This window comes from Acinonyx jubatus, chromosome B2 (assembly GCF_027475565.1).
Source record: "Acinonyx jubatus isolate Ajub_Pintada_27869175 chromosome B2, VMU_Ajub_asm_v1.0, whole genome shotgun sequence".
NCBI lineage: Eukaryota > Metazoa > Chordata > Mammalia > Carnivora > Felidae > Acinonyx > Acinonyx jubatus.
The window spans coordinates 36,259,134-36,283,994 of NC_069385.1; the positions used below are offsets into that span (position 1 = coordinate 36,259,134).

Genomic DNA, 24,861 nt, shown 5'->3' on the forward strand with positions numbered 1-24,861 from the left:
AATTATTCACCACGCCAATTGGGATTTATACCTGGGATGCAGGACTGGTTCAATATCTGCAAAACAATCAATGTGATTCATCACATCAATAAAATAAAGGACAAGAACCGTATGATCCTCTCAATAGATGCAGAGAAAGCATTTGACAATATACAGCATCCTTTCTTGATAAAAACCCTCAAGAAAGTAGGGATAGAAAGATCATACCTCAAGATCATAAAAGTCATATATTAAAGACCCAACGCTAATATCACCCTCAATGGGGAAAAACTGAGAGCTTTCCCCCTAAGGTCAGGAACAAGACAGGGATGTCCACTCTCACCACTGTTATTCAATGTAGTATTGGAAGTCTTAGCCTTTGAGATCAGACAACACAAAGAAATAAAAGGCATTCAAACCGGCCAGGAGGAGGTCAAACTTTCACTCTTCTCAGATGACATGATACTCTATATGGAAAACCCAAAAGATTCCACCAAAAAACTGCTAGAACTGATTCATCAATTCAGCAAAGTTGCAAGATATAAAATCAATGCTCACAAATTGGTTGCATTCCTATACACCAACAATGAAACAACAGAAAGAGAAATCATGGAATTATTCCCATTTACAATTGCATCAAAACTCATAAAATATCTAGGAATAAATCAAACCAAAGAGGTAAAAAATCTATACATTGAAAACTATAGAAAGCTTATGAAAGAAATTGAAGACATAAAAAAATGGAAAAATATTCCATGCACCTGGGTAGGAAGAATAAATATTGTTTAAATGTCGATACTGTCCAAAGCAGTCTACATGTTCAATGCAATGCCTATTAAAATAACAGCAGCATTCTTCACAGAGCTAGAGCAAACAATCCTAACATTTGTATGGAACCAGTAAAGGCCCCAAATAGCCAAAGCAATCTGGAAAAAGAAAACCAAAGCAGGAGGCATCACAGTCCTGGACTTCAAGCTGTACTACAAAGCTGTAATCCTCAAGACAGTATGGTACTGGCACAAGAACAGACACTCAGATCAATAGAACAGAATAGAGAACCCAGAAATGGACCCACAAATGTTCGCCAACTAATCTTTGGCAAAGCAGGAAAGAATATCCAATTGAATAAAGATAGTCTCTTTAGCACGTGGTTCTGAGAAAACTGGACAGAATGAACCTGGACCACTTTCTTACACCACACACAAAAATAAACTCAAAATGGATGAAAGACCTAAATGTAAGGCAGGAAGCCATCAAAATCCTCGAGGAGAAAGCAGACAAAAACCTCTTTGATCTTGGCCACAACAACTTCTTACTCACCACTTCTCCAGAGGCAAAGGAAACAAAAACAAAAACGAACTATTGGGACCTCATCAAAATAAAAATCTTCTGCACAGCAAACGAAACAATCAGCAAAACTAAAAGGCCACCAACAGAATGGGAGAAGATATTTGCAAACAACATATCAGATAAAGGGTTAGTATCCAAAATCTATAAAGAACTTATCAAACCCAACACCCAAAAACCAAACGATCTAGTGAAGAAATGGGCAAAAGATATGAATAGACACTTCACCAAGGAAGATATCCAGATGGCCAACTACCACATGAAAAAATTTCCACATCACTCATTATCAGTGAAATACAAATCAAAACCACAATGAGATACCACCTCACACCTGTCAGAATGGCTAACACTAACAACTCAGGTGACAACAGGCATTAGTGAGGCTGCAGAGAGAAAGGATCTCTTTTGCATTGCTGGTGGGAATGCAAACTGGTTCAGCCACTCTGGTAAACAGTATGGAGTTTCCTCAAAATATTAAAAATAGAACTACCCTGCAACCCAGCAATTGCACTACTAGGTATTTATCCAAGGGATACAGATATGACGTTTTGAAGGGACACATGCACCCCAATGTTTATAGCAGCACTATCAACAATAGCCTAAGTATGGAAAGATCCCAAATGTCCATCGATGGATGAATGGATAAAAAAGATGTGGTGTATATATACAATGGAGTATTACCCGGTAATCAAAAACAAATGAAATCTTGCCATTTGCAACTATGTGGATGGAATTAGAGGATATTATGCTAGGCGAAATTAGTCAGAGAAAGACACATATCATATGACTTCACTCATATGAGGACCTTAAGACACAGGACAGATGAACATAAGGGAAGGGAAGCAAAAATAATATAAAAACAGGGAGGGGGACAGAACATAAGAGACTCTTAAGTATGGAGAACAAACAGAGGGTTACTGGAGGTGTTGTGGGAGAGGGAATGGGCTAAATGGGTAAGGGGCATTAAGGAATCTACTCCTGAAATCATTGTTGCACTATATGCTAACTGATTTGGATGTAAATTTATAAATAAATAAATAAATAAATAAATAAATAAATAAGATGTGGTATATATATTTATATATACACATACAAACACAATGGAATATTACTCTGCCATAAAAAGGATGAAATCTTGTCATTTGCAACACCATGGATGGAGTTAGAGAGTATTATGCTAAGCAAAGTAAGCCAGTCAGAGAAAGATAAATACCATATGATTTCCAAAACAAATGAGCAAAGGAAAGAGAGAGAGAAACTAAGAAACAGAATTTAACTATGGAAAACCAACTAATGGTTACCAGAGGGGAGTGGCTAAGGGGGTGGGTGAAACAAGTGGTGGGGATTAAAGAGTGTATTTGTGATGAGCACTGGGTATTATATGGAATTGTTGAATCACTATATTGTACACATGAAATTAGTATGACATTGTATGTTAACTGGAATTTAAATAATAGCTGAAAAAAAATCCACTATATTTTTCACAGTTATATTAGGAAAAGACATTGTCTGATGTTCCGTGATAGCTTAACAGAAATACAGATTAACATTAACATTATATGTGTACTATATCTGTATTGGTTGGAATGCAAACATTGTGTATTAGAGTTACTCCCCAGGTCAATTGTTCACTTATATACAACTTGAAACATTAGGACTACTATCCTAATTTGCAGAATATTCTATTTCATCTCAGCAATTTAAAGAGATTATATAGTGGCACCTGATATTTCTAACTGCTGCCATGACATAGACATTACTTGAACTCCAGTAAAAATGCTTTGAAATTTAAGCAAGATGTAATTCCTCTTTTTGCCCTATTTTGCCATCTCTTTACCCTTTATACAAGCCATAGGACCCAAGTAAAATCAAATAGATGTCATTTTAATTTATTCCACAGAATCCTAGGAGGTAGATTGTTTTCTATCTGAAAATGAAAGGAGGTATGCCCTTTCTGTGAAATCTTCTCCCCAGCCTTTAAGTACTGCAGCCCCAGCTAATAACTTGATTGTGACCTTACAAGACACCCAGAACCAGAACTCTTTGGTTAAGCCACTCCCAAATTTCTGGCCCACAGAAACTGCACAATATGAAATGCTTATTGTTTTGAGCCACAATTCTAGGGGAATTTATTTTACAGGAGGAGGTAACTGATCAAAGCAGCCACGGAGCTGAATCTTCCCCTTCAGGCTTCTCCCTAAAGGGCACTTTGTCACAGAAGTCTCTCTTGACAACCACATATAAAATAGAATTCTTCAATCCTATGATTCCTCATTTCCCTTATCCTGCTTTATTTTTCTTTAGAGCACTTACCTCATCTTGACATATCGTGTGTTTGTTTTTTAATTTGTTTATTTGTATTTTGCACTAGAATGTAAGCTTCATGACAGCAGGGACTTTTACTACTGTGCTCATTGTAACCTCAGCACTTAAAATAGTGTGTGACATATAATAGGCACTCAGTACATATTTGATGAGTGAATGGATGGACACAATAGTTAAAAATACAATTCCCATTATGTGTAGCTAAATACCAGATAATATTTTTAATGTAGTGGGTTAGTGATAAACACTAACCTTGTAAATAAATATAATTAATATTATAAGACAGTGGTCTGGGGCCTTTTTTCAAACCCAGAATTCTTGAGAGATACCCCTGATGGTTCTTCTCAACGAATTTGTGTCATTATGATCTGTGGATGGATTGAGGACTAAACTGCAAAAGCATCCCACTTGACTCTAATGTCTAACCCCCCACTTCAACCCTCAGTTACCACCAGAGTTCCCTCCATTGCCTTTAGAAGACAGAGTAACACTAAGAAGTGAACTAGTCAGAGAAGGCTTTATAGCAGAAGTAGAAAAGCTAGAAAAGGAAAAAGGCGGAAGCTCTTTGACAGTATGTATGGTATGTTTGGTAACAGTGGTCATTCAAGTTTGAAATGGAGAATGAGTATCAGGAAGTAGTGAGAGCAAGAGTGGAGATATAAGGTAAGAGATGTGGTAAGATATTAACCCCAGTAGAATAGATTTTGACAGTGGGAGAGGTTCACATAGTTTTGACAAAGTGGAATGTTAGAGAACAGTAGTCAATGCCTAAAGTAGTGTTTTAGGAAAGTATCAGAAGTTTGAAAAATGGTTCTCTTTTGCATTCTTCATGAACAGTTCATGGTATGTAGAGAATACTCAAAAAATAATAGAGTGAGTGGATGGAGTGATGGGTGGGTGGATGGATGGGTGCCTGGAATACATGAAGAAAAAAATGGAAGGAAGTAAACTAAGCCAGTAATGTGAATATAATGTTGTAAATACTCTCCTATTGATGGAAACAGTGGGAATGAAAAGAAATATTACAAGGGAGGTAGAACATAGTTAAAAATAGAACTTATTAAAGTTAATGCCAGGATTTAGAGCTTTGTTGATTCAGAAACTGATAGTTCCTCTTACAGAAATAGGGAAGTCACGAGGGACATGACTTGTATGTTTAAGGAGGTAAGAGATGAAGCACAGGAAATATCATGGTCACCAAAACGGTATTTAAACCTTTACTCTGTGGATCATCAAAATATTTCCATTAGGATGATATGAGCAATGGTGGCCATGAGATCTTTGGAAGTTTGTTCATAGGAGAAATAGCACCACACTGGAGCGAGGAAATTTCTCCTGAAGCTTTAAGGAGACATTTCAGATACAAAATGAGAAGTGTGTACAATTGTATAATTTGCTCTTTGCCATCACCAAGAAGTGATACGATCTAAAACTAAAACCAGATTCTCAGCAGTTTTTCTTACTAATGGGTTAAAAACAAAAACATGGCAGGCTGTTATATGTAATTTGGGGTTCGGCTTCAACAATTTTAAGTGTTAAACCAGGAAGACCATCTACCATATGTATCATATAATCACTTTTTGAGCTAATGGCAAAATCCTCTTGTCTATTTTTTTAGTCTTGTAACTGAAGGAAAATTGTATGGTGAAAAGTCATCGTTTGGCCTCCTTCAAAACTAAAATTGACTACATACCAATTCTAACCAAATTAAATTATAGTGAAGTGAAGTCATTTTTAGTTGTTTAACATAAGGAAATCATATTTTCAGCATCAAGTGAAGATTCATAATGCCACTATATTGATTTTATCTTAATTATAGACATATTTTAAAACTTCAATTAAAAGGAATGGGGGAAATACGAAATATGGGCAGAGTGAATAAAACTATTTAGGTGACTTTGGAATATTTTAAATTGCTAGAGTACTAAGCTCAAATAATATTTAGTTCCAGCTAGAGTTAAGTACCATTAGGTAATTAGGCATCCACAAGGATGGAAAAGCCCGGGCCCATTTCATGTAATCAGCTAAATCACTTCTAATTTGATTTCTCGTTCTTTATTTTCCTTCCTTTAATTAATTCGTATTGATAAATAAGAAATAGCAGGGGAGAAAAAAAGAACAGGTTGTTAAAAAGTAGAAGTGAGGCTGTTGTAAGAACAGCCTGCTCACAGAAATTGATCAATGAAGGAAGATGATTTCTTTTAAAAATGAGCTTTGTAATATTTAGTTTGGGATTTCATCTCAAGTTCAATGAGATCTTTCCCCAAGACCAGAATGCACCTTTTCTTCTTTTAATCCTCTCCAGCATCGTTAGTTTGCTTTGCTCCTAATAGATGTGGAGAGACAAGCCCTCTTGCGCGAAATTCCTTAATTTGGAATGTACAACCTATGTCGGTCTAACAGAATTAGTTAAGACTGTTGACTAGATTTTCTGGATTTTTGTAGAGATAAGGGATAATGAACAAGGAGTTTATTTTTAAGGATTAGGTTAAATAATTAATGAAGATGGGTAATTATCATTATCGCCCACTAGAGCAAGAATATGGGATTAGACTTGTTTGGGGAGTGTGCGTGTGTAAATTTATCTACCTAAAAGTATGTATCCACAGGATACGTAAATGTATACACAATGTATAATGCATACAAATATGGATTCTAAATTGAAAATAAATGGAAAAAAATGATTAGGCTTTCTTAACATAGCATAGGTCAGCTATGATTCATTTTTCTCTCCAAGGGCTATGCTTATGTACTTCCTGTATTTTAAAACTGACGAGTGACTGCTCCATGGACCCCTCAGAGAGCATGTATCCTGTCAATAGCATTCCTAGAACCTTAGAGACCCAAACTGGCAGAAGTATAGAGAATGATGGACTACATGTAATTTCAAATAACATAGATTTCTGTCTTAGTTGCCTGCCCAAATCTAGATTTCTGACATTACTACACTTTCTGTCCTATTTCTAAAGGAAAAGCGATAAATACCAAACTACCAAGTTCCTAGCAATATTTTAATGGAAAATGGGAATTTAAATATTAGGAAGAAAAGAAAACTTTTATAAAGCTTTCTTTTATTCTATGAAGGTTTTCTGTTTGTAGGTATAACAGAGCTTATATTAAGTTAGAATTTATACTAAATCTAAACTGATATAAAATTTAATTTTTCATTATGATAGATGCAAATTCATTTTCTCTCTCTCTGTCTCTCTCTTGGTATGTCTGCCTGTCTCTCTACTCTCTCTGTGTCTTTCCCTCCTCTTTCTTTTTTTTTTTTCTTTTTTTTGAGAAAGGAGAGAGTGCGAGCAAGGAAGGGGCAGAGAGGGAGAATGCCAAGCAGGCTCCATGCTGTCAGCTCAGAGCCTGACACGGGGCTCGATCTCACAAACCGTGAGATCATATGAGCTGAAATCAAGAGTCCGACGCTTAACCAACTCAGCCACCCAGGCACCTCTACTCCTCTTTCTTTTTATGGAAGTTCATTAAAGAAAATATTCTATTCCTGCTGGAGAGTCATTCAGTGACTGTCATCCCTATATAGAAGGAGCATATTTGCCCTAGAGATTCAAGATTCAAACAGCTCTACAGACAGCTTATTTTTATTCAATTTATATAACCTACCATAATGCACTTTTCATAATTTGGGGGAATTTTAAATTCAAAACATATAAAATATATTAATTTCAAATTCAAAAACATATAAAATATATTAATAATGTCAACTTTCTCAGGTGTATGTTACCTAAAAAAAAAAAAAAAAGTTTTCCTGAAGAATATCCTACAAAGAAAAAATATTGGGGCACCTGAGTGGCTCAGTTGCTTAAGCATCCAACTTCGGCTCAGGTCATGATCTCGTGGTTCAAGAGTTCGAGCTCTGCTTTGGGCTCTCTACTGACAGCACACAACCTGCTTTGGATCCTCTGTCCTCCTCTCTCTATCCTGCTCTCTCTCTCTCTCTCTCAAAGAAAATAAACATTAACATTCTTTTAAAATGAAAAAAACAAATTTTAAATTTTAAAAAGAAAAAATATTAATATATCACTTGTAATTGATAAAAAAAATATTAGTGATTAAGCAGACCTTTATTTTAAAGTTGCATTATTTTTTCTTTCCTCTGTTATCTTACAGATAGGAAAGTTTTAAGTTGTAGGAAAGTTTTAAGACTTTGAAGGAAGGTATTAGAAGGTTTAGTTCAAGCTTTAATAGGGCAAATGCCATCTGTTTCTACAATTTGTAAGATTTTATTATTAACAGCTCCAGAAGAAGGAAGCTGTCTATTTCGGTGAGGAGGACAGATTTCTGTCCATCTGTGCCCGTTTTGCAGCATGTCACTTGTGCTTTAGATCTGCGTAGCTCTGAGCCCATGTTGATGCCATGGCAAGGTCAGGATGTGGAGAAGCCTGTCAGCACACTCTGTCTCTAATGTGATGACAGCCCCACAAACTGCCGCTTTGAGCCCCACCCTGAGGCCCCGTTCTGTTGGGCCCTGGAGCAGGGTCTTCTACTCTATCATTTCAAAGAAAATGTTAACTTTAAACATTTAAAAATATCAGACAAAGAACTTAATCTATCATGTGTCTCTTGCTAATGTCAGGTTTCTTATTAAGGTGACTCATTTCTCAACATTAAAAAAAAAAAATGCATAGCGTTCTACGGTGATTCTTCTTACTTTTTCCAGTTCCTTAGTAACCATGTTGGGTTTGGGGGAAGGGAGAATCCACATGAAATTCTATGTTATGGCAAAATAGCTGGGGGGGTGGGGGTGGGGGAGAAAGAATGCTGTGGGTTGAGACTGACTTTCAAACTTTAAATTGTTGCATGTTAATTGTAAATACCTCATTTCCCCCCAGAAATCTTAGTATCCAGAATCTCTAAGTGTGTGCTTTTTTTTTCTTCTTTTTCCAAAAAGTGCCTATCAGATTGTTGTGGAGGAGTTGCACCCACACCGAACCAAGAGAGAAGCTGGAGCCATGGAATGCTACCAGGTTCCCGTTACATACCAAAATGCCCTGAGTGGGGGTTCTCCATACTACTTCGCTGCGGAACTACCCCCAGGGAATCTTCCTGAACCTGCCCCATTCACAGTGGGCGACAACAGGACCTATCAGGGCTTTTGGAACCCTCCTTTGGCTCCACGCAAAGGATACAACATCTACTTCCAGGCAATGAGCAGTGTGGAGAAGGTGAGCCTCACCCCAAATTTGCTTTTTCACTGCCCTGAGGAAGAGCTGCAGTTGAATTTTATAAATACTCAGTAGCATGTGTCAGGAAGAAAATAAAAAAAAGGTGGGGGGAAACGGTGTGTAGGGGGGTGTTGTTTCTGTTCCCAACAGGGCGCACAGTTCCGGGCCTACTGTAGGGTTGGGGCTCCGTGCCAGTTCCATCGCTCTGGATTCCTGTTTCCTAGTAACTGCTTCTCCGTGAACCTTCTTCAGGAAAGCCCACAAGAACAATTGTGAGGAAAATGATTTGAGAAGTTGGGTGTGCTGCCGCTGGGACTGAAGGCCCAGTAAATACCGGGCATTGTTCTGTCTTCTTTGCTCAGTAGTGGCGCACTTCAGAAGATTAAATTTACTGCAGGATAAACAGAATGCGTGCTCCACAGCAGGCTAATAAACCCTTATAAACTTTTCAGAGGGTACAAGCCAAATAGTAAATAAGAAGTAACAATCCTCTGATTACAAAGTAATAGGGTGCCTGTGGCATATCTGACACAACCTAAACAGGAGGCTGCCTGGAGATGGAGGGATGCTGTGCCATTAGCGAAGTCTGTTCTCCGTTTCCCCGGTTGCCCCTCCTTTTCCCATTTTGGACACAGTTGTTTTTGAACACTGCCACTGATCCCAAATGAATATTGAAGAGGAAAACACAACAGGAAGATAGAAACTACCGGTGGTTCCATATGTGGGGAAATAACCTGGCCTTTCGTGCCTCATGCTGTTCTCTTTGGAAGATTTTCTTTCCTAAAACTTATTTAATTTTTTTTTTTTTTAGGAAGGGATAGGGGAAAAAAAATGCCAAGAATAGAAAACCCCTACAATTTGAAATCCAATAGAAAACTGACATATTTTGTGTACTTGTAGCTGTATAGGAAATTTCTGGCTTTGGGTAATTGAGTCCCTGAGGTGGGTACCTGGAAGATGATGTGACATCCGTGATATCCAATTGCAACAGACATATTATATTTTGGAATAGTTAAATTGAAAGACAAAATGTATTTGCTTTTCTGCGGGGGCCATGAGAACCTGGGGTATTGACTGGCTGCTTTTGAATGAGAGCTCTATCTTTCAGCTTACCTATATTCTTTTGCCAGTAGATGGCAAAGAAGAATGCCACAGCACCTTCTAGGATGTTCTCCAAAGCCACAGGCTGCCTCTGGTTGAAAATGTTATTCTCATCTTCTATCTAGTTTATTTCTACATAAGTGGGAGTCTTTCGAGACAGGCTGACTGCCCGCCTCCCGCATGCACATGTTTGCACATCACTGGTACAATTGGACTACCCCAAAACGAGAAGACTATGGAAGTTAGTATTCCATTCTGGGTATAAAGTAGCATAGTGGTAGAAAACACGGTTCTGCATTTGGGTATTCATCTTTAAAGATGTGAGAGATTCTAAATTAACTTTCATTACTTGGACTGTGGTATAAGAGGAGTGTTAATGAATGTCTGTTACTTATAAAGGATTTTCCCTGGCACTCTTTAAAAGCCTCGATATGAATGTTCTCTCCGCATTCTTAATATATCTACATGTGGTTTAATCAAATTACAGAAGAGCAACAATATATCTCATGGTTACCTTGGCAAATAGTTCCAAAATCGATGGGCTTCCTACCAGCAGAGGCTGGAAATCCTGATAGAATTAAGAGCGATTGCTTTTAGGAAATCAGAATCCCTTTGGGCCTTTGTGGGAATGCGAAACAATCTCTCTTGGAACGCACTGTAAAGGCCTCACGTCACAATTAAGTAATAGAAGTTCAAAGTTGTATGTTTTACTACTAATTCCTCCTCAGTGCTTTGTTCTGTGTAATTGAAAAGTAGTAAATGCTTACGAGGAAGTGGAAAACTCTTGGTTGATCAATATATAGAAATACTCAAGATGGAGTTATAAATACATCCTCAAACAAATAGCCTTTGTTTTGTTCACTGGCTTTACCATCTTTTCCAACCTCTTGTATATTCAAAGATTTGAACTGAATCAACGAAGTCCTAAAGGTGTGTGGTGTGGGCCTAGAGACGTATTCCACTGCTTAGTGCCACCACACAACATCAAAAAGAAAAGAAAAAGAATCTGAAATCATTTTTGTCCCTTCCCTTGTCAACTTCTCCTTCCTCAACTCCATCTGTCTAGCAAGAATAGGAAAATAGTCCCAATGAGAAATAGCTAACTCCTAACACCTAAATTCAAAAGGGAAGAAAAAAAAGAACAGGTAAATCCTCGCTTCATTGGGATACAACCTTTGGATGATCTTTCTAAGTACTGTCATTTAACTCATTAGTCGTGCTAGGATCCAAGCGAGAGGATGTGATGTTCAGCTTTGGTCTGAGTCTACAGCTGTGTGGCAAGAATGAAGTTTGTGTTTGGGTCTGATTTGTATTAGCTCTGCAAACACATTTTTCTTTCTAATCATTCAAAAAGTACAGTAAGTACAAATAGAATGCTTTAGCTACTTGTCCCAGACAAGATAGCCTGTTTCATTACAGAGGAAAACAGACCCCTGAATTTTTAGAAAATGATAAAAAATTTGTAAATGTTCTTACTTCAGGGTTTAAAAAAATATATCCGAAAATACATTTTAAAAATAAAAAAGTTTCCTTAATATTGAGATTCTGTTCTTCCCAAACCTAATTTATAGCTCCAGATTATGTAATAGGAAATATTGTCTGTACACTGACTATGTTCTTTCATGTTTTGCTCCATCAGGAAACTAAAACCCAGTGTGTACGAATCGCTACAAAAGGTAAGAGGTTTGCCTTTTTTTTTCCTTGAGATTCCATTCGCCCCGCTTTCTAAAATGAAAGAGCTCTGTTCCCTGCTTCAGGGCTAATTAAATGTGGCACTTCTATTACAGAGTATTTGTAGTAGGGCCCGGTTAAACTGCCAGCCAAGTTCTCTGACTCACTTGGGTGTCTTTAACACCTGATAGGGTTCTACTTCCCAACCTCTAGCACTTGACTGGAGGAGTCGTGTTAGGAGGATAGGAAGGATTTAGAAAACCTTAGAAGGGCTTATTTCTGCCAGTTAGCGTCTGAAAGGTCTTATGCTACTGATCAACCAGTGTATTAGGAAAAGCTCAGCAATATCAGCTCAAAATAGCAAATTGCTTGTTTAAAGGCCTCTGTCACTTTCTGTGGTAGACCAGACATACAAAGGAACTGAGCTAGTCATACAGATGTAGAGACCAGCCCTTATCTTCATTAGTCATGCAATTTGATTGAAGATATTTTACCTTTTTTTTTAACTTAAAAAAATTGTTTTAATCCAACTGATGCAAAGAAATGAGATCTGTGATGGCTAATGGCCAGGGTAATTCCTGCTAATGCTAATGTTGCATATTATAGCTTAGTTGCCTAGTTCCCTTAGGAGAAAACATTTCATCTTTGAATGAGTATTTGGAGTTCAGGTGTGAGAAAGTCTCCTGCATTCACTATGTTTATAATCCTTCGTTTAAGAGTTAATTGATTGTGCCAACGAGAGAGAGAGAGAGAGCTATTTAGTGTATTCTAGCAAAAGAAACAGGAAAAAGCTGTCCCCATGCAGACGTGGGACTCCGCAGAGGGTTGATGCTCCGGATAGTTTCTGCCAAGATGAGTATTAAACTGACATTCATGAGCAGTAGTTGATTCATTTGGGGTTGAAATGAATGGCCGTATTCTGTTTGTGCTGGCATCTTTTCCTTTCATCATTTTTCTCCATTTAATCATCAATCTGCTCAATTAAGCATTCGTGTTTTACTCATGATTTGTAAAAGCAATAAAGAAAGCCTTTTCCCCTGACTCATGAGAAGTAATAAAAAAGCTTCAGAGAAGAGAAAAAAATATATACCTTTTTCCAGTTCAAATACTAACATTCCTCATAATATTTTTAAAAATTAGGAAATCCTTAATGAAGGAGAGGAGAAAATACATACAACTACATATAATAGAGAGGCATTTATTTTATTTTAAAAGCTTAGCTTATAGATCAAGAATTAGAGTTGAAACTTTTAAAAGATAATGGCAGGAGGCATTTGGATCTATATCGCCTATGCTTTTCCAGATTTAAAATAAAGCCAGAAATAAAAAATGGTCTGGCATCAGCCTCCAAGAAGTTCTTTCAATGTGGTCATTCTGTGCTTCTATAACTGAGAAAAGGAAGCTATAAATGATTCTAAAATTTTAAATTTTATTTGGTTATTGGATTATTTGCATTTATTTAAGTGGTATTTAAATGCCATTTTGTCCCTCTCTCAATACATATAAAATTATAATAACAAATACCGTATGATATTTAGACTGTAAGAGAGGTGAGATTATGGAAATTGTACTTAATCATGTGGCATAGAATATTTGCCCGATACTAAGAGATAGTAAGAAAGAGTCCATTTCTGGTAGTTTCTGCTTTGTCTATAATCTATCCCTGCTATACTTCTGAACCTCAAGGTGATAGTGTGGCTTAATGAGTAAGTGAAAAAAGACTCTGGCCTTGGACTATCTGGGTTCAAATCCTGACTTCTGCCCCTTACTATTCCTTAGTGTTGGGCATATTACTTACCCCTCATCACCAAAATGAGAATATTACAGTACCTTCCTCTAACTATTACTGTGAGGATTAAAATAGCTTATATATATGAAATGCTTGACTAGTGCCTTGAATAATGGTGACTATTACATAAGAGTAAACTTCTATTTAAAAAATTTTTTATGTTTGCTTGGATTCTGTCTCCTTCTCTCTCTCTGCCCCTCCTGCACTCACTCTCTGTCTTTCTCCCAAAAATAAATAAAACTTAAAAAAATTTTTAAAAAAGGGGAGGGCATCTGAGTGGCTCAGTAGATTAAGAGTCCGACTCTTAGTTTTGGCTCAGGTCATGATCTCACGGTGTGTGAGTTCGAGCCCCTCATCGGGCACTATGCTGACAGTGCAGAGCCTGCTTGGGATTCTCTCTCTCCCTCTCTCTCTCTGCCCCTCCCCCACTCACTCTCTCTGTCTCTCTCTCAAAAATAAATAAATAAAACTCTAAAAATTTTTTTCTAATTTTATATTTATTTATTTTTGAAAGAGAGACAGAACATGAGGGGGAGAGGGGCAGAGAGAGAGGGAGACACAGAATTAGAAGCAGGCTCCAGGCTCTGAGCTGTCAGAACAGAGCCCAGTGCAGGGCTTGAACTCAGGAGCTGAACCGCGACATCATGACATGAGCTGAAGTCGGACACTTAATTAACCAACAGAGCCATCAGTCACCCCAGTAAATTGCTATTTTATCACCATCATAATTATTATAATATTTTGTACCTTACTTCATTCAGAAAGACATATGTTGTCCACCCTTGTCTGTGGGAGTACATTCCAAGACCCCCAGTGGATGCTTGAATCCATGGATAGTACCAAACCCTGTATATACACTGTGATTTTTCCTATTAATGCGTATTTATGATAAAGTTTAATTATAAATTAGGCACAGTAAGATTACCAGCAACAACATAAAGTAGAATAAACAACAAAATAGAACAATTATAGTATGCTATAATATGTTATGTGAATGTGACCCCTCTCTCTCTCTTTCTCAAAATTTTATACTGTACTCACCCTTCTTAATCTTGGGATGATGTGGAATGATAAAGCCTACACGAGGAGACGAAGTGAGGTGAATGATATTAGGCTACTACTGACCTTCTGACTTATTGTCAGAAGGTGAGTCATGTTTCTTGACCACAGTTGACCACAGGAAATCAAAACCGTGGATAAGGGGGAACTATTGTAATTTGTGTTACATAGTTATGAAAGAAGTATGTGTAAAAACAAAACAGAATTTTCATTATAGAGATGACTTGGCAAAAAGTAGTTTGTTTTTTTTTTTAATTTAATGGTTCTCTCCAGATCTAATATAATTCCCTCTCTGAGCATTTAGCATTTTTCCTCTAATGAAAAACCACACTTTTTAGGTTTGAAATCAACCTATTGTCTGACTGCATTATATGAACTAACACCTTACGAGTATGTTTAGCTTTGGAACAAATTTTTTGATATGAAAATAAACAAGTTTCTGTCAGGACATGTTGAAGACAGACTTACTAGTCAAAATGGCAACACCATACTGACTGAAAAGAGGAATGAAGGAACCTTCTCGGCAAGGAATTGTGCGATATTTCATAGTTAATGCACAGATAAAAACCGATTAAACTATATACTTAAAACATGTGTAGGGGCACCTGGCTGGTTCAGTCGGTAGAGCATACAACTCTTGATCGCAGGGTTGTGAGTTCAAGCCCCAGATTGGGGGTGCAGCCTACTTTAAACAATAAAGTGTGTACTGTGCTTAGGGCACCAAAAATTCTTGTGGGAATATGAGGGAATTTAAAAGCCACGAATAATTAGCATACGTACTAAAATACAATAGCATGAAGATTTTGAAAATTTTTTTACATGTGAGAATTGTAAAAAATTTCCAGTGTAATAGATTGTCTCCTGCCTTCTTGGAACTCTTACACATGGCAGCCCACACAGAAAGAGGATACAGACATTGGCTTGATTATTTATAAAAAACATACAAAGTAAATAATCAAGGTTTTAATGTCTAAACTGAATAGTGATGTGAATACATGTTATGAGACAAGAGAAGAGGTGTTCCGGAAGATCAGTGTGCTGCCCTCTGACTCGTGTGTAGATAAGAAGTCACCGAGAAGTTAGGCAGCTGGAGTAGAGTGGAGGAGCGAATTTAAATTACACTGGAAAACATGGAAGTTATTCCATCTATAAAATAGCAGATCCCAAACTAGAATTGTTATAAACATATGAAAAGGAGTTGAACCAGCTGTATCTGCGTAAAGCAAAAGGAGGGGCACCTGGGTGGCTCAGTCCGTTAAGGGTCAGACTTTGGCTCAGGTCATGAGTTTGTGAGTTTGAGCCCCGCTGTCTCTGCTGGCAGCGCAGGGCCCTCTTTGTATCCTCTGTCCCCCCTTCTCTCTCTGCCCCTCCTCCGCTCATTCTGTTCCCTCTCCCCTTCTCATAAATGAATAAGCATTAAAAGAAAAAGAAAAGCAAAGGAGAGTCAGTTTCAGGAAGGGTTTTTGTGGCACATCAAGGAAAAGGGGGCAACCCTGGAATATCACTTGCATGTGAGGCGGGAGCGCTGTGCAGCCTGCATGAGCAGTGCTTAGACACAAGTCTCTCTAACCTCCATTGAAAGGAAAATGTTTTAGGTTGTTTACGCTTGGTTTGCTCTCTGTCTTCTTACATATAACTTACTACAGTGCTCTCAACCCATAGACACGCACACATACACACATGCACATAATTATTTGTAAATTAGTAGCTAAGAACTTGTGCTTTGTTGCCATAAATAATTTTTATAACTTTTTTAAGGAAATTACCTTAATGAGATTTAAACGCGCCAATTTATATAAATATATAAACTAACAAAATTTACTCAAAGAACTTTCAAGAAGTACTTCTCTGGAAATAGGCTTTATCCATATTAAACTAACAGGCAATGCATTTCAATTGAATTTTTATTTTCTCTTGTTCAATAATATCTGGTATATTATGTCATTTGTAATTTTCTCAATATATAAATAATCATTTGTGGAATCATGTATTTATTCATTTACATAAAATTATTCTTTTTTTTTTTCAACGTTTATTTATTTTTGGGACAGAGAGAGACAGAGCATGAACGGGGGAGGGGCAGAGAGAGAGGGAGACACAGAATCGGAAACAGGCTCCAGGCTCTGAGCCATCAGCCCAGAGCCTGACGCGGGGCTCGAACTCACGGACCGTGAGATCGTGACCTGGCTGAAGTCGGACGCTTAACCGACTGCGCCACCCAGGCGCCCCTACATAAAATTATTCTTAATGTAAAGCATTTGTTGATAAGAAACCCAAATATTGAATATTTCCCTAGAATAAGACTAATAAATTGAACTGTTTATATAAGGACCTTACATTTTGAAACTGTTTTGGTTGTGTCCAATTTCTCCCTCATCCGAATCTGGATTTTTTTAAAGAAAACTGGTTATTTAAAATTTAATTTGGGGGTGCCTCAGTGGCTCAGTTGGTTAAGCATCTGAATCTTGATTTCGGCTCAGGTTGTGATCTCACAGTTCATTAGTTCTAGCCCCCAGTCAGGCTTTGCACTGACTTTGGAGCCTGCTTGGGATTCTCTATCTCCCTCCTCTCTCTCTGCCCCTCCACCACTCACTCTGTCTAAATAAACAAATAAATAAACAAACTTTAAAATTCAATATCAATGGAAGTTTCTGTGTTGTTCAAATCTATTTATTTTCCCCAAAAAGTGACATTTCCAATGATAAATGCTATCAAATTTGGTAGAACAGAAAAATGTGTTATATATGTAAATTTATTTGAACATAGCATATAAGGTAAAAAGGAGTGTTTCCTTAAAGTTAATGAAATAAGGCTATATTTCATATTATGACAAACACTAAAATTCCCAAGTCATGAATGGATTTTATTCCAAATCTGCGTTTGTAAATAGTTTGCTTTGGCAGACTGTTGTTTGTCTGCCCATTAGCCATTCTTTGACTTCTTCCAATTTCATTTGGAAATCAATATTCTAATCATTCATTTAGCAAATATTTATTTAATGCCTATAATTTGCCACACAGTGTCTGGGCCCTCGGGATAGAGCAGTGAAATAAACAGAACAAAGACCTTACTTCCGTGGAAATTAAGTCCAGTAGAGGAAACAGACCAGACACGAATAAATATGTGATATTTCAGATGGTGATACCTTCTTTGGAGAGAGATGAAGCATTGGCGGGGGGGGGGTGGGGGGGGGGCAGGGAACGACAGAGAATGCTGGGGCACGTGTCTAAGCCTTACTATTTCACATACGGTTATCAGAGGAAAGCTCCCTGCTAAGGTAAAGGACATGAGGGAGAACATGCAAGAGAGGGAAACGTGCAAAGACCGTGAGGAGAATATGTCCTTAGCCACTCAAGAAAGGGGAGCTCAGACAGAGGGAATGAATCAGATTGGTCTAAATCAGCAGTCCTTCAGCTTCAGCTTTAGCCAGAATCATCTGGAGGACGTGTTAAGGAGATTGCTGAGCCTGAACTCCAGAGTTTCTACATCAGCGGGCCTGGCTAGGGGCCTCAGAATGTGCATTTCTAACAAGCTTACTGCTGATGCTGTTGCTCCAGGGACCACACTTTGAGAACCACTGATCGAAACAAATCCCATGTACCTGGGCAGTGATTGCTGTAGGGCTGTGTATGTAACCCGGTTTTGGCCAGGGAGATCTAAGGATAGGTCTTCTGTCAGGTATTCTAAGAAATTGGTTCCTTCCTGATTTATAAAAAGAGATGGCGAGAATGATCTTCAACCCATCTTTCTTATCTTGGGGCATTGTTTTGCGAAGTTGTGATATTTAGAAAATTGAGAGCCAAATTGGTTAAAAAGAAGGGAAAGTCAAGGAAAAAAAAAAAAAAAACAAGCCAACTCTAACTCCAAACAACTCTGAGCTTTCGAATTACCCATTGCTAGAACTCCTTAACTCCAGATAATTATGTTTGAAAAAATAAGTCCTTATGAAAACCACTACTAGTGAGTATCTGTTCCCTGCAGCAGATAGTGTCTGGGCTGATGTTAGATTTTTTTTTTAATGTTTATTTATTTTTGAGAGAGAGAAAGAGAGCACAATTTGGGTAGGGAGCAGAGAGAGAGAGGGAGACACAGAATCTGAAGCAGGCTCCCGACTCCGAGCTGTCAGCACAGAGCTCTGAGCTGACAGGACAGAGCTGTCAGACACGGAGCTGGAACTCACAAACCCATGAGATCATGAACTGAGCTGATATTTGACTTTTATTTTTCCGTTGGGAATAATGTCTTTAAAAATAGTGGTTTGGATACAATGTGTTATGTAAAGGACCAATTATTTCATTAGAATGATTGCAACCAAGCACTTAAAATCCATAGGACCTAATCATTACCAATGGGGTCTTAAAAAATAGACAATTCCTTTTAGGTGTCAGTCTAGGATACGAGGAGCACATCCTTACTGGCTGTCCGAGAGAGCTAGAAAGGAGGAACCCAGACAGTTTCCCAGAAGCTACGGAGAAGAGGGAATTCCAAAAGCTAAGGCATGCGTATTTGCATTCATCCATTTACTTAATATCAGTTTGTTCATTCTTTTGATAAAACTAAAGTTGACTAAAGATGCCTGTAAGGTGGGTTTAATTCTTAAACCAGGGAATGGTTTAAATCAGAGGATTATTAACTCAGAATATTACCTATGTTAAACAATGATGATACACATCCTTCTCTGACCTCTCAGAAATATCTTGACTTCATTGCTAGCAGGCATTTTAAACATGCATTCCATTATTAAGAAAATTTCAGGGATGCCTGGGTGGCTCAGTTGGTTAAGCGTCTGCCTCTGGCTCAGTTTATGATCTCGCGGTTTGTGAGTTCCAGCCCCGCATCGGGTCCTCTACTGTCAGAGCAGAGACTCCCTTCAGATCCTCTGTCTTCCTCTCTCTCTGCCCCTCCCTGGCTCGTGCTCTCTCTTTCTCTCAAAAATAAATTTTAAAAAGAAAGTATGAATCTTGCTTTAAAAAAAAAAAGAAAAGAAAAGAAAAAATTCAGTTGTCACAAAACAGTAGGTGTGCCTGGAAGATTTTATTCAAAGTATATGAAAGAACATACAAACACTGGTAACATTTTTATTTACTTTGTTCTTCCTTCTTTTGGTGTCTATTCTCTAATTACTGGATAAAGAGTAGGCTTTTTTAAAGCATTTTCATAACCTTAATTTTGTCTCATGCTGCTTTTGTCAAATCTTCCTTTGTGCCCTTTTCTCTGAGTGTACAGATGGATAAAAGTGCCTTTTGAAGTGATCAGACATTCAAAATAACAAAAATGAGAAGAAAAAGAACACTTAGTCTGCCTAGAAGTTGCACTAAAACCATAGAAGCTCTAGTTGGTTGAGCCACATGTATAGAAGCTATTTGACTGATTTTATCCCTACCTATTTACCACAGATGAATTTGAACTTGAGTACAGCTCAATCTCCACTCTTAAAGCGCATTCCTGTGCTTTACCTCTTATAGAGCTCACAACTGAGGTGGATTGAAAGCAGGGGTGAGGTCTAAAGAAAAAATATATTTAATTGGGCTTCAGGGTCTAAAATTCCTAACTTCAATTTCTTAAGTTGTGCTGATATGCTTTATGTTTTACCAGCTACATGCTAGAGGAAATGGTAAAGCATCAGGAAGAGATTTCAGATTCTTTTATGCCACTTTTTTAAGCTGATAGAAACTGAGGTCAACTCTGGTAGTTTAGTCTGGCCATTAAGAAACTCTGGGCAGGGATGTAGCTTTTCTTGGTCCCTAAGATTAAGCTTCCAAAAAGCTGCCAACTCTTCTGAAAAATCGTAATCCTTGAGAACAACTTTGTTGTTTTTTGTCTGAATGGCCAAGTGCCCTTGCTGGCTCTCAAACTCCTTTCTCCTGCACGGGAACAAGTGCAGATCATTCTTCCCACCTATGAGATCTGTGTATTAGTTTTCAAAAATTAATCTGATTTGGGGTTTCATTTCTTTTTTTAACACAGAAGGGAGGACATTACAGAAAAATATATTAGCAATAGAGTAATAGACTACAGCCTAAGGGAAATGAAAGCATATCTTAAGTGAAAACAAGCTGGGAACAAGTACAGTTTTAATAAAGCTTAAATCAGTGGTTCATGGCTTGGAACTAACCTCCTTTAGGCACCAGTATTTCCTGGTGCTTTGTTGAAGGATTTATCATTGTAAATTCTTTTTTTAATATAGAGATAGTTACTAAAAAACTAATAGCTAATAGATTTTTCAACCTGTTTGAGAAACAAAGATATTCTTTTGTTTTTGAAAAACTACAGTTGAATAAAGATGTAATATTTCTATAATGGATTACAAATCTAATGAAATTGTCCCAAATTGTTTATTAGTCAGAAATTTCTTAGAATGAAGAATCATCTGCATGGGCTGTCATATTTACAAGGGTAGAGGTGATAGTCTGTTTATATTTGTTATATCTGTATCTGATATTTAATATAAATGCAGTCAATCCCTTTGGAATGGATGAACAAATGAATAAATGAATGAATGTTTTCCAGAATTGATCTACCTTTTAATGCCCTAAAGCTATATGAGTTTTCTTTTTGCTACTACATTTTTTTTTTTGCATAATTTAGAAATAACTGTAAGTGTTTGGGGCACTTGGGTGGCTCAGTCCATTAAACATCTGACTCTTGACTTCGGCTCAGGTCATGATTTCACAGTTCATGAGATCAAGTCTCATTTCTGGCTCTGTACTGACAGTGCGAAGCCTGCTTGGGATTCTCCCTCTCCTTCTCTGTTTTCCTCTCCTGGTCATGCTCTCTCTCTTTCTCAGAGTAAATAAATAAACTTAAAAAAATTTTTAACAAAGTAATATAAACTAGACTATACTCTTAAAATGAACAAAATATAGAACGGAAAGTTTTGACTGAGTTACTATTTTCATTATTTCTTATATAAATTTTTACGTTTTTTCATAAGGAGAACAGGTGTAAAAGTAAATTTTTACCCTCCCCCTTACTGGGTAGAAAGTATTTTCATTACTGTAAATAGAGAGGGCACGTGATATAGAAGTCCCTGGCTTTGAAGGCTTATTCATGACACATATAAAGGCCTAAGAAAAGTTAAAGACTAGAAAAAATACAATATAAATTGTATATATGATATAAGTATGTGTATTATACAAGTGAGGAGTTTCCAAAAACAGCAAAGGTAACTGATAGGAAATTTCTGGCAAGTGGTAAATTCTAATCTCTGTCTTAAGAAGCCAATTGAACTTTATTTATTATATTCATTATTTTCTTGTTTTTTAGCAGTTATATATGACAAAGATATTCCTAGTTTATTTTGCAATCATTTTAGGGATTTCAACAGCATTTACTCTACTTTTGCAATAAACTACTTACAAAACTGAAAAAAACAACCCTCTATACATGAATCTACTATATACAGAATATTATATATTATCTCCTCTTATGGCTTGCCATTAAGTTTCTTTATTTTTGAAGAGGTATAAAAATAAAACTTCTTCTCTGCCTCTGTTTTTAAGTATACCTTGAAATTGCAAAATGAGTTACTAAAATGATAGTGTCATTTGCAAATGCATATATTGATAATGTGCAACCAAAAGAACATTAAAATAAATAGGTTCCTAAAATATTGCAGCTACCACTTAAAAGCCCTGATTCCAAATTTAATATTGAATGGTTCTTACAGTTCTACTGATTGGTTTTATAAGTAACGGAAATGGTATTGGTAAGTAAATTTGAACTTATAAACTTATATTAATAAGTATATTCCATTCTGTATTTGTTTTACAAAATGATTCTACACTCAAAAGTACGGAATCCATTATCTGATTCATGCCCTCATTTTATGGATGAGAAAACTGATTTCATGTATGATTTGATCTTCCAGGGTGGAATGGATTGTTGAGAGTGTAGGAACAGAAACCAATTCCATGCACTTTTTTTTCAATATACCGCATTTATTCCTGGATTCTGCCTGCCTAGAATCACCAGTTTAAATACTAATATATGTTTAATCCCCATCTTCATGTCAACCAAGGCAATAAGATTACCAGAGGCCATTATAGTAATCATTTCTCTAATGTGATTAAGAATAATTCAGTGATTTTTATTTGGTAGTGTATACCAATAGCATCAAACTAAGGATGCTATTTATCAGGGGGCATTTTGTAATTTAGAGTTTCACTCACATAATACCAACAGCAAAGTCTAAATTATTGCCTTTAATTCTAGGAATATTGCTTCAGTCACTAAGGAAAATGAAATAACCTTATTACCCACATGACATTTCAGAGACATTTATGAGAAAGGGTCAGAAACAACATTATCTGACAGAGCAAGGATGGCAGAATATCTGCTGATAGGATTATCTCTCCCCAGGATCCCTTTTTTCAAGCCACCAATCAAAACTGAGCCTGTTATCATTGTCAGAGAATCATATTGTATTAAGCAGATAAGTGATTTGTAATCATAGTAATTCTTGGAGTTCTGTTGCTGAATAATGGCCTCCCTGAAGATGACCATGTTCTAATCTCCAGAGCCTGTAAATATGTTATGGCAAAAGAAATTTTGCAGATGTATTTCATTAAGGATCTTGAGATGGGGAAATTAGTCTGGATTATCCAGCTAGACTCAGTGTTATCACAAGAGGTCTTATAAACGGGAGGTGGGAGGGTCAAACTTAAGAGAAGATATGTGAGGACAGAAGCAAGGGTTGGGGTGATGTGTGGTGCGGAAAGAGAAGGGGGCCATGAGCCAAGGAATGCAGGTGGCCTCAGGAAGATGGAAAAGAAACCACTTTCTCCCTTGAGCCTCCAGGTGGAACACAGTCCTGCCAAGCACCTTAATTTTAGTCCTACAAGCCTCATGGAGGACTTCTGACCTCTAGAAATGTAAAACAATGATTTTGCTTTGCTTTAACCCACAAATTTGTGATAATCTGCTTCAGCATAACTTTTGCAGATGTCAGCACCTGTAAGTGGGGTTATGCAGTAACAAAGCTAAAAATTTGGAAGTGACTTTGGAATTGGGCAGTGGGCAGAGGCCTGGAGGAATTTTAACGATCATGAAACAAAAAAGCCTAGATTGCCTTTAACAGATGGTTGGTAGAAATATGAACGTTAAAGTCTCTGCCAGCAAGGTCTCAGAAGAAATTAAGGAACATGTGATTAGAAAATGAAGGAAAGGGGATCCCCATTATGTGGTAGAAATGTAGCTGAATTATGTGGAAAGCAAAATTTATGAACAATGAAACACATGCAGGTGAGGAGTTTTCCAAGCAGTGTTGAAGGTACAGGCGTTCTATAAACACGTGTGTTGTTTGGAAAGACACAGAGAGACATAATTCCACACACAAGTGCATATATATATATATATATATATATATCATCATATATATGATATATATAATATGTTGATGTTATTAGTATCTTTATATAGTGGCAGTAAAGAGTCCCTCTTTTAATCTTCAGATTTTGAAGAAGGCAAATGCTAGATTATAGAAAACTTAAAAGTGTTTTTATTCTTAGCAATTAAAAACAGGTCTTTAGAGTGAATCCCCACATGGAAAGGATTACGTTAGCTTTATTGCAATGTTATGGTAACAAGAGTTCTGCCTCTCTTTTTTTCTATATTTTTATCCTATTGTAGGGAAAAAAGATTAAAATCCACTTTGGCCTTATAATAACACTCTGCAAATGTGTTTTAGAGCATTGGTTTATGATTTTTGCTCCATAGTAGACGAAGTATCCTTTATCCTCTACAGTTTAGTGTCTGATATTATGTATTCTATTCAGCTTTTAATGAAATGTGGATTATTTCAAAGATTATCTCTCTGATTTAATAAATGGCATTAGAGTAGAAAGTTAATTGGATCTTTCTTGAATAAGCAGTGACCACTATGTGATTGATAGGAGGGAACGATAGTAAATGACATATTTTTTAATTTATGTGTTAAACTTTTAGATTAGTGTTTGTGTGTGTGATCAGTTTTCTCAAGTAAATTATGAAGTCCCTATTATCCTTATAAAGACCATGGAAAAATTCTAATTTCTTTTAAAAATAAAAATTTCTCAGGTTTTGTGAAAATGAAATATAAAAAAGTCGCATACTTGAGCACATATATAGTTATATATTTTTTTTTCATTTTAAAGACAGTGAATGGTTATCACCCAAACATATAAATAGTTATAGATTTATACCCTCCTGTTTGGACAAAGATCTTGAGTGAGCTTCAAAATTTGGAATCTTGTTTGCTTCTTACATTGTTTTCCTCTTTATTCAAGAGCTTCTGCTGAATTTAGTGGCAGAGATTGTCATTTCTACTTTATTCTTTAAGGAATTGGAGAAACTGATTCATTTGTAAATATGATGGTGGTGGTGATAGTGATAGTCCCCACCTGTTACCTATCCCTGGTAGTAGTTCATGGT

At 36.9% G+C, this 24,861-nt stretch overlaps 1 protein-coding gene across 7 annotated transcripts in view; it reads left to right on the forward strand.

The window, feature by feature from the left end:
• The window catches only part of PTPRK (protein tyrosine phosphatase receptor type K), a 554,739-nt gene that overhangs the window by 449,216 nt on the left and 80,662 nt on the right, over positions 1-24,861 (forward strand). For all 7 annotated transcript variants that reach the window (XM_027056952.2, XM_053222257.1, XM_027056947.2 and 4 more), the window contains exons 12-13: positions 8,558-8,831; positions 11,572-11,608. In XM_027056952.2, the coding sequence (XP_026912753.1) occupies positions 8,558-8,831; positions 11,572-11,608 (311 nt within the window). The remainder of the gene's footprint in view (positions 1-8,557; positions 8,832-11,571; positions 11,609-24,861) is intronic.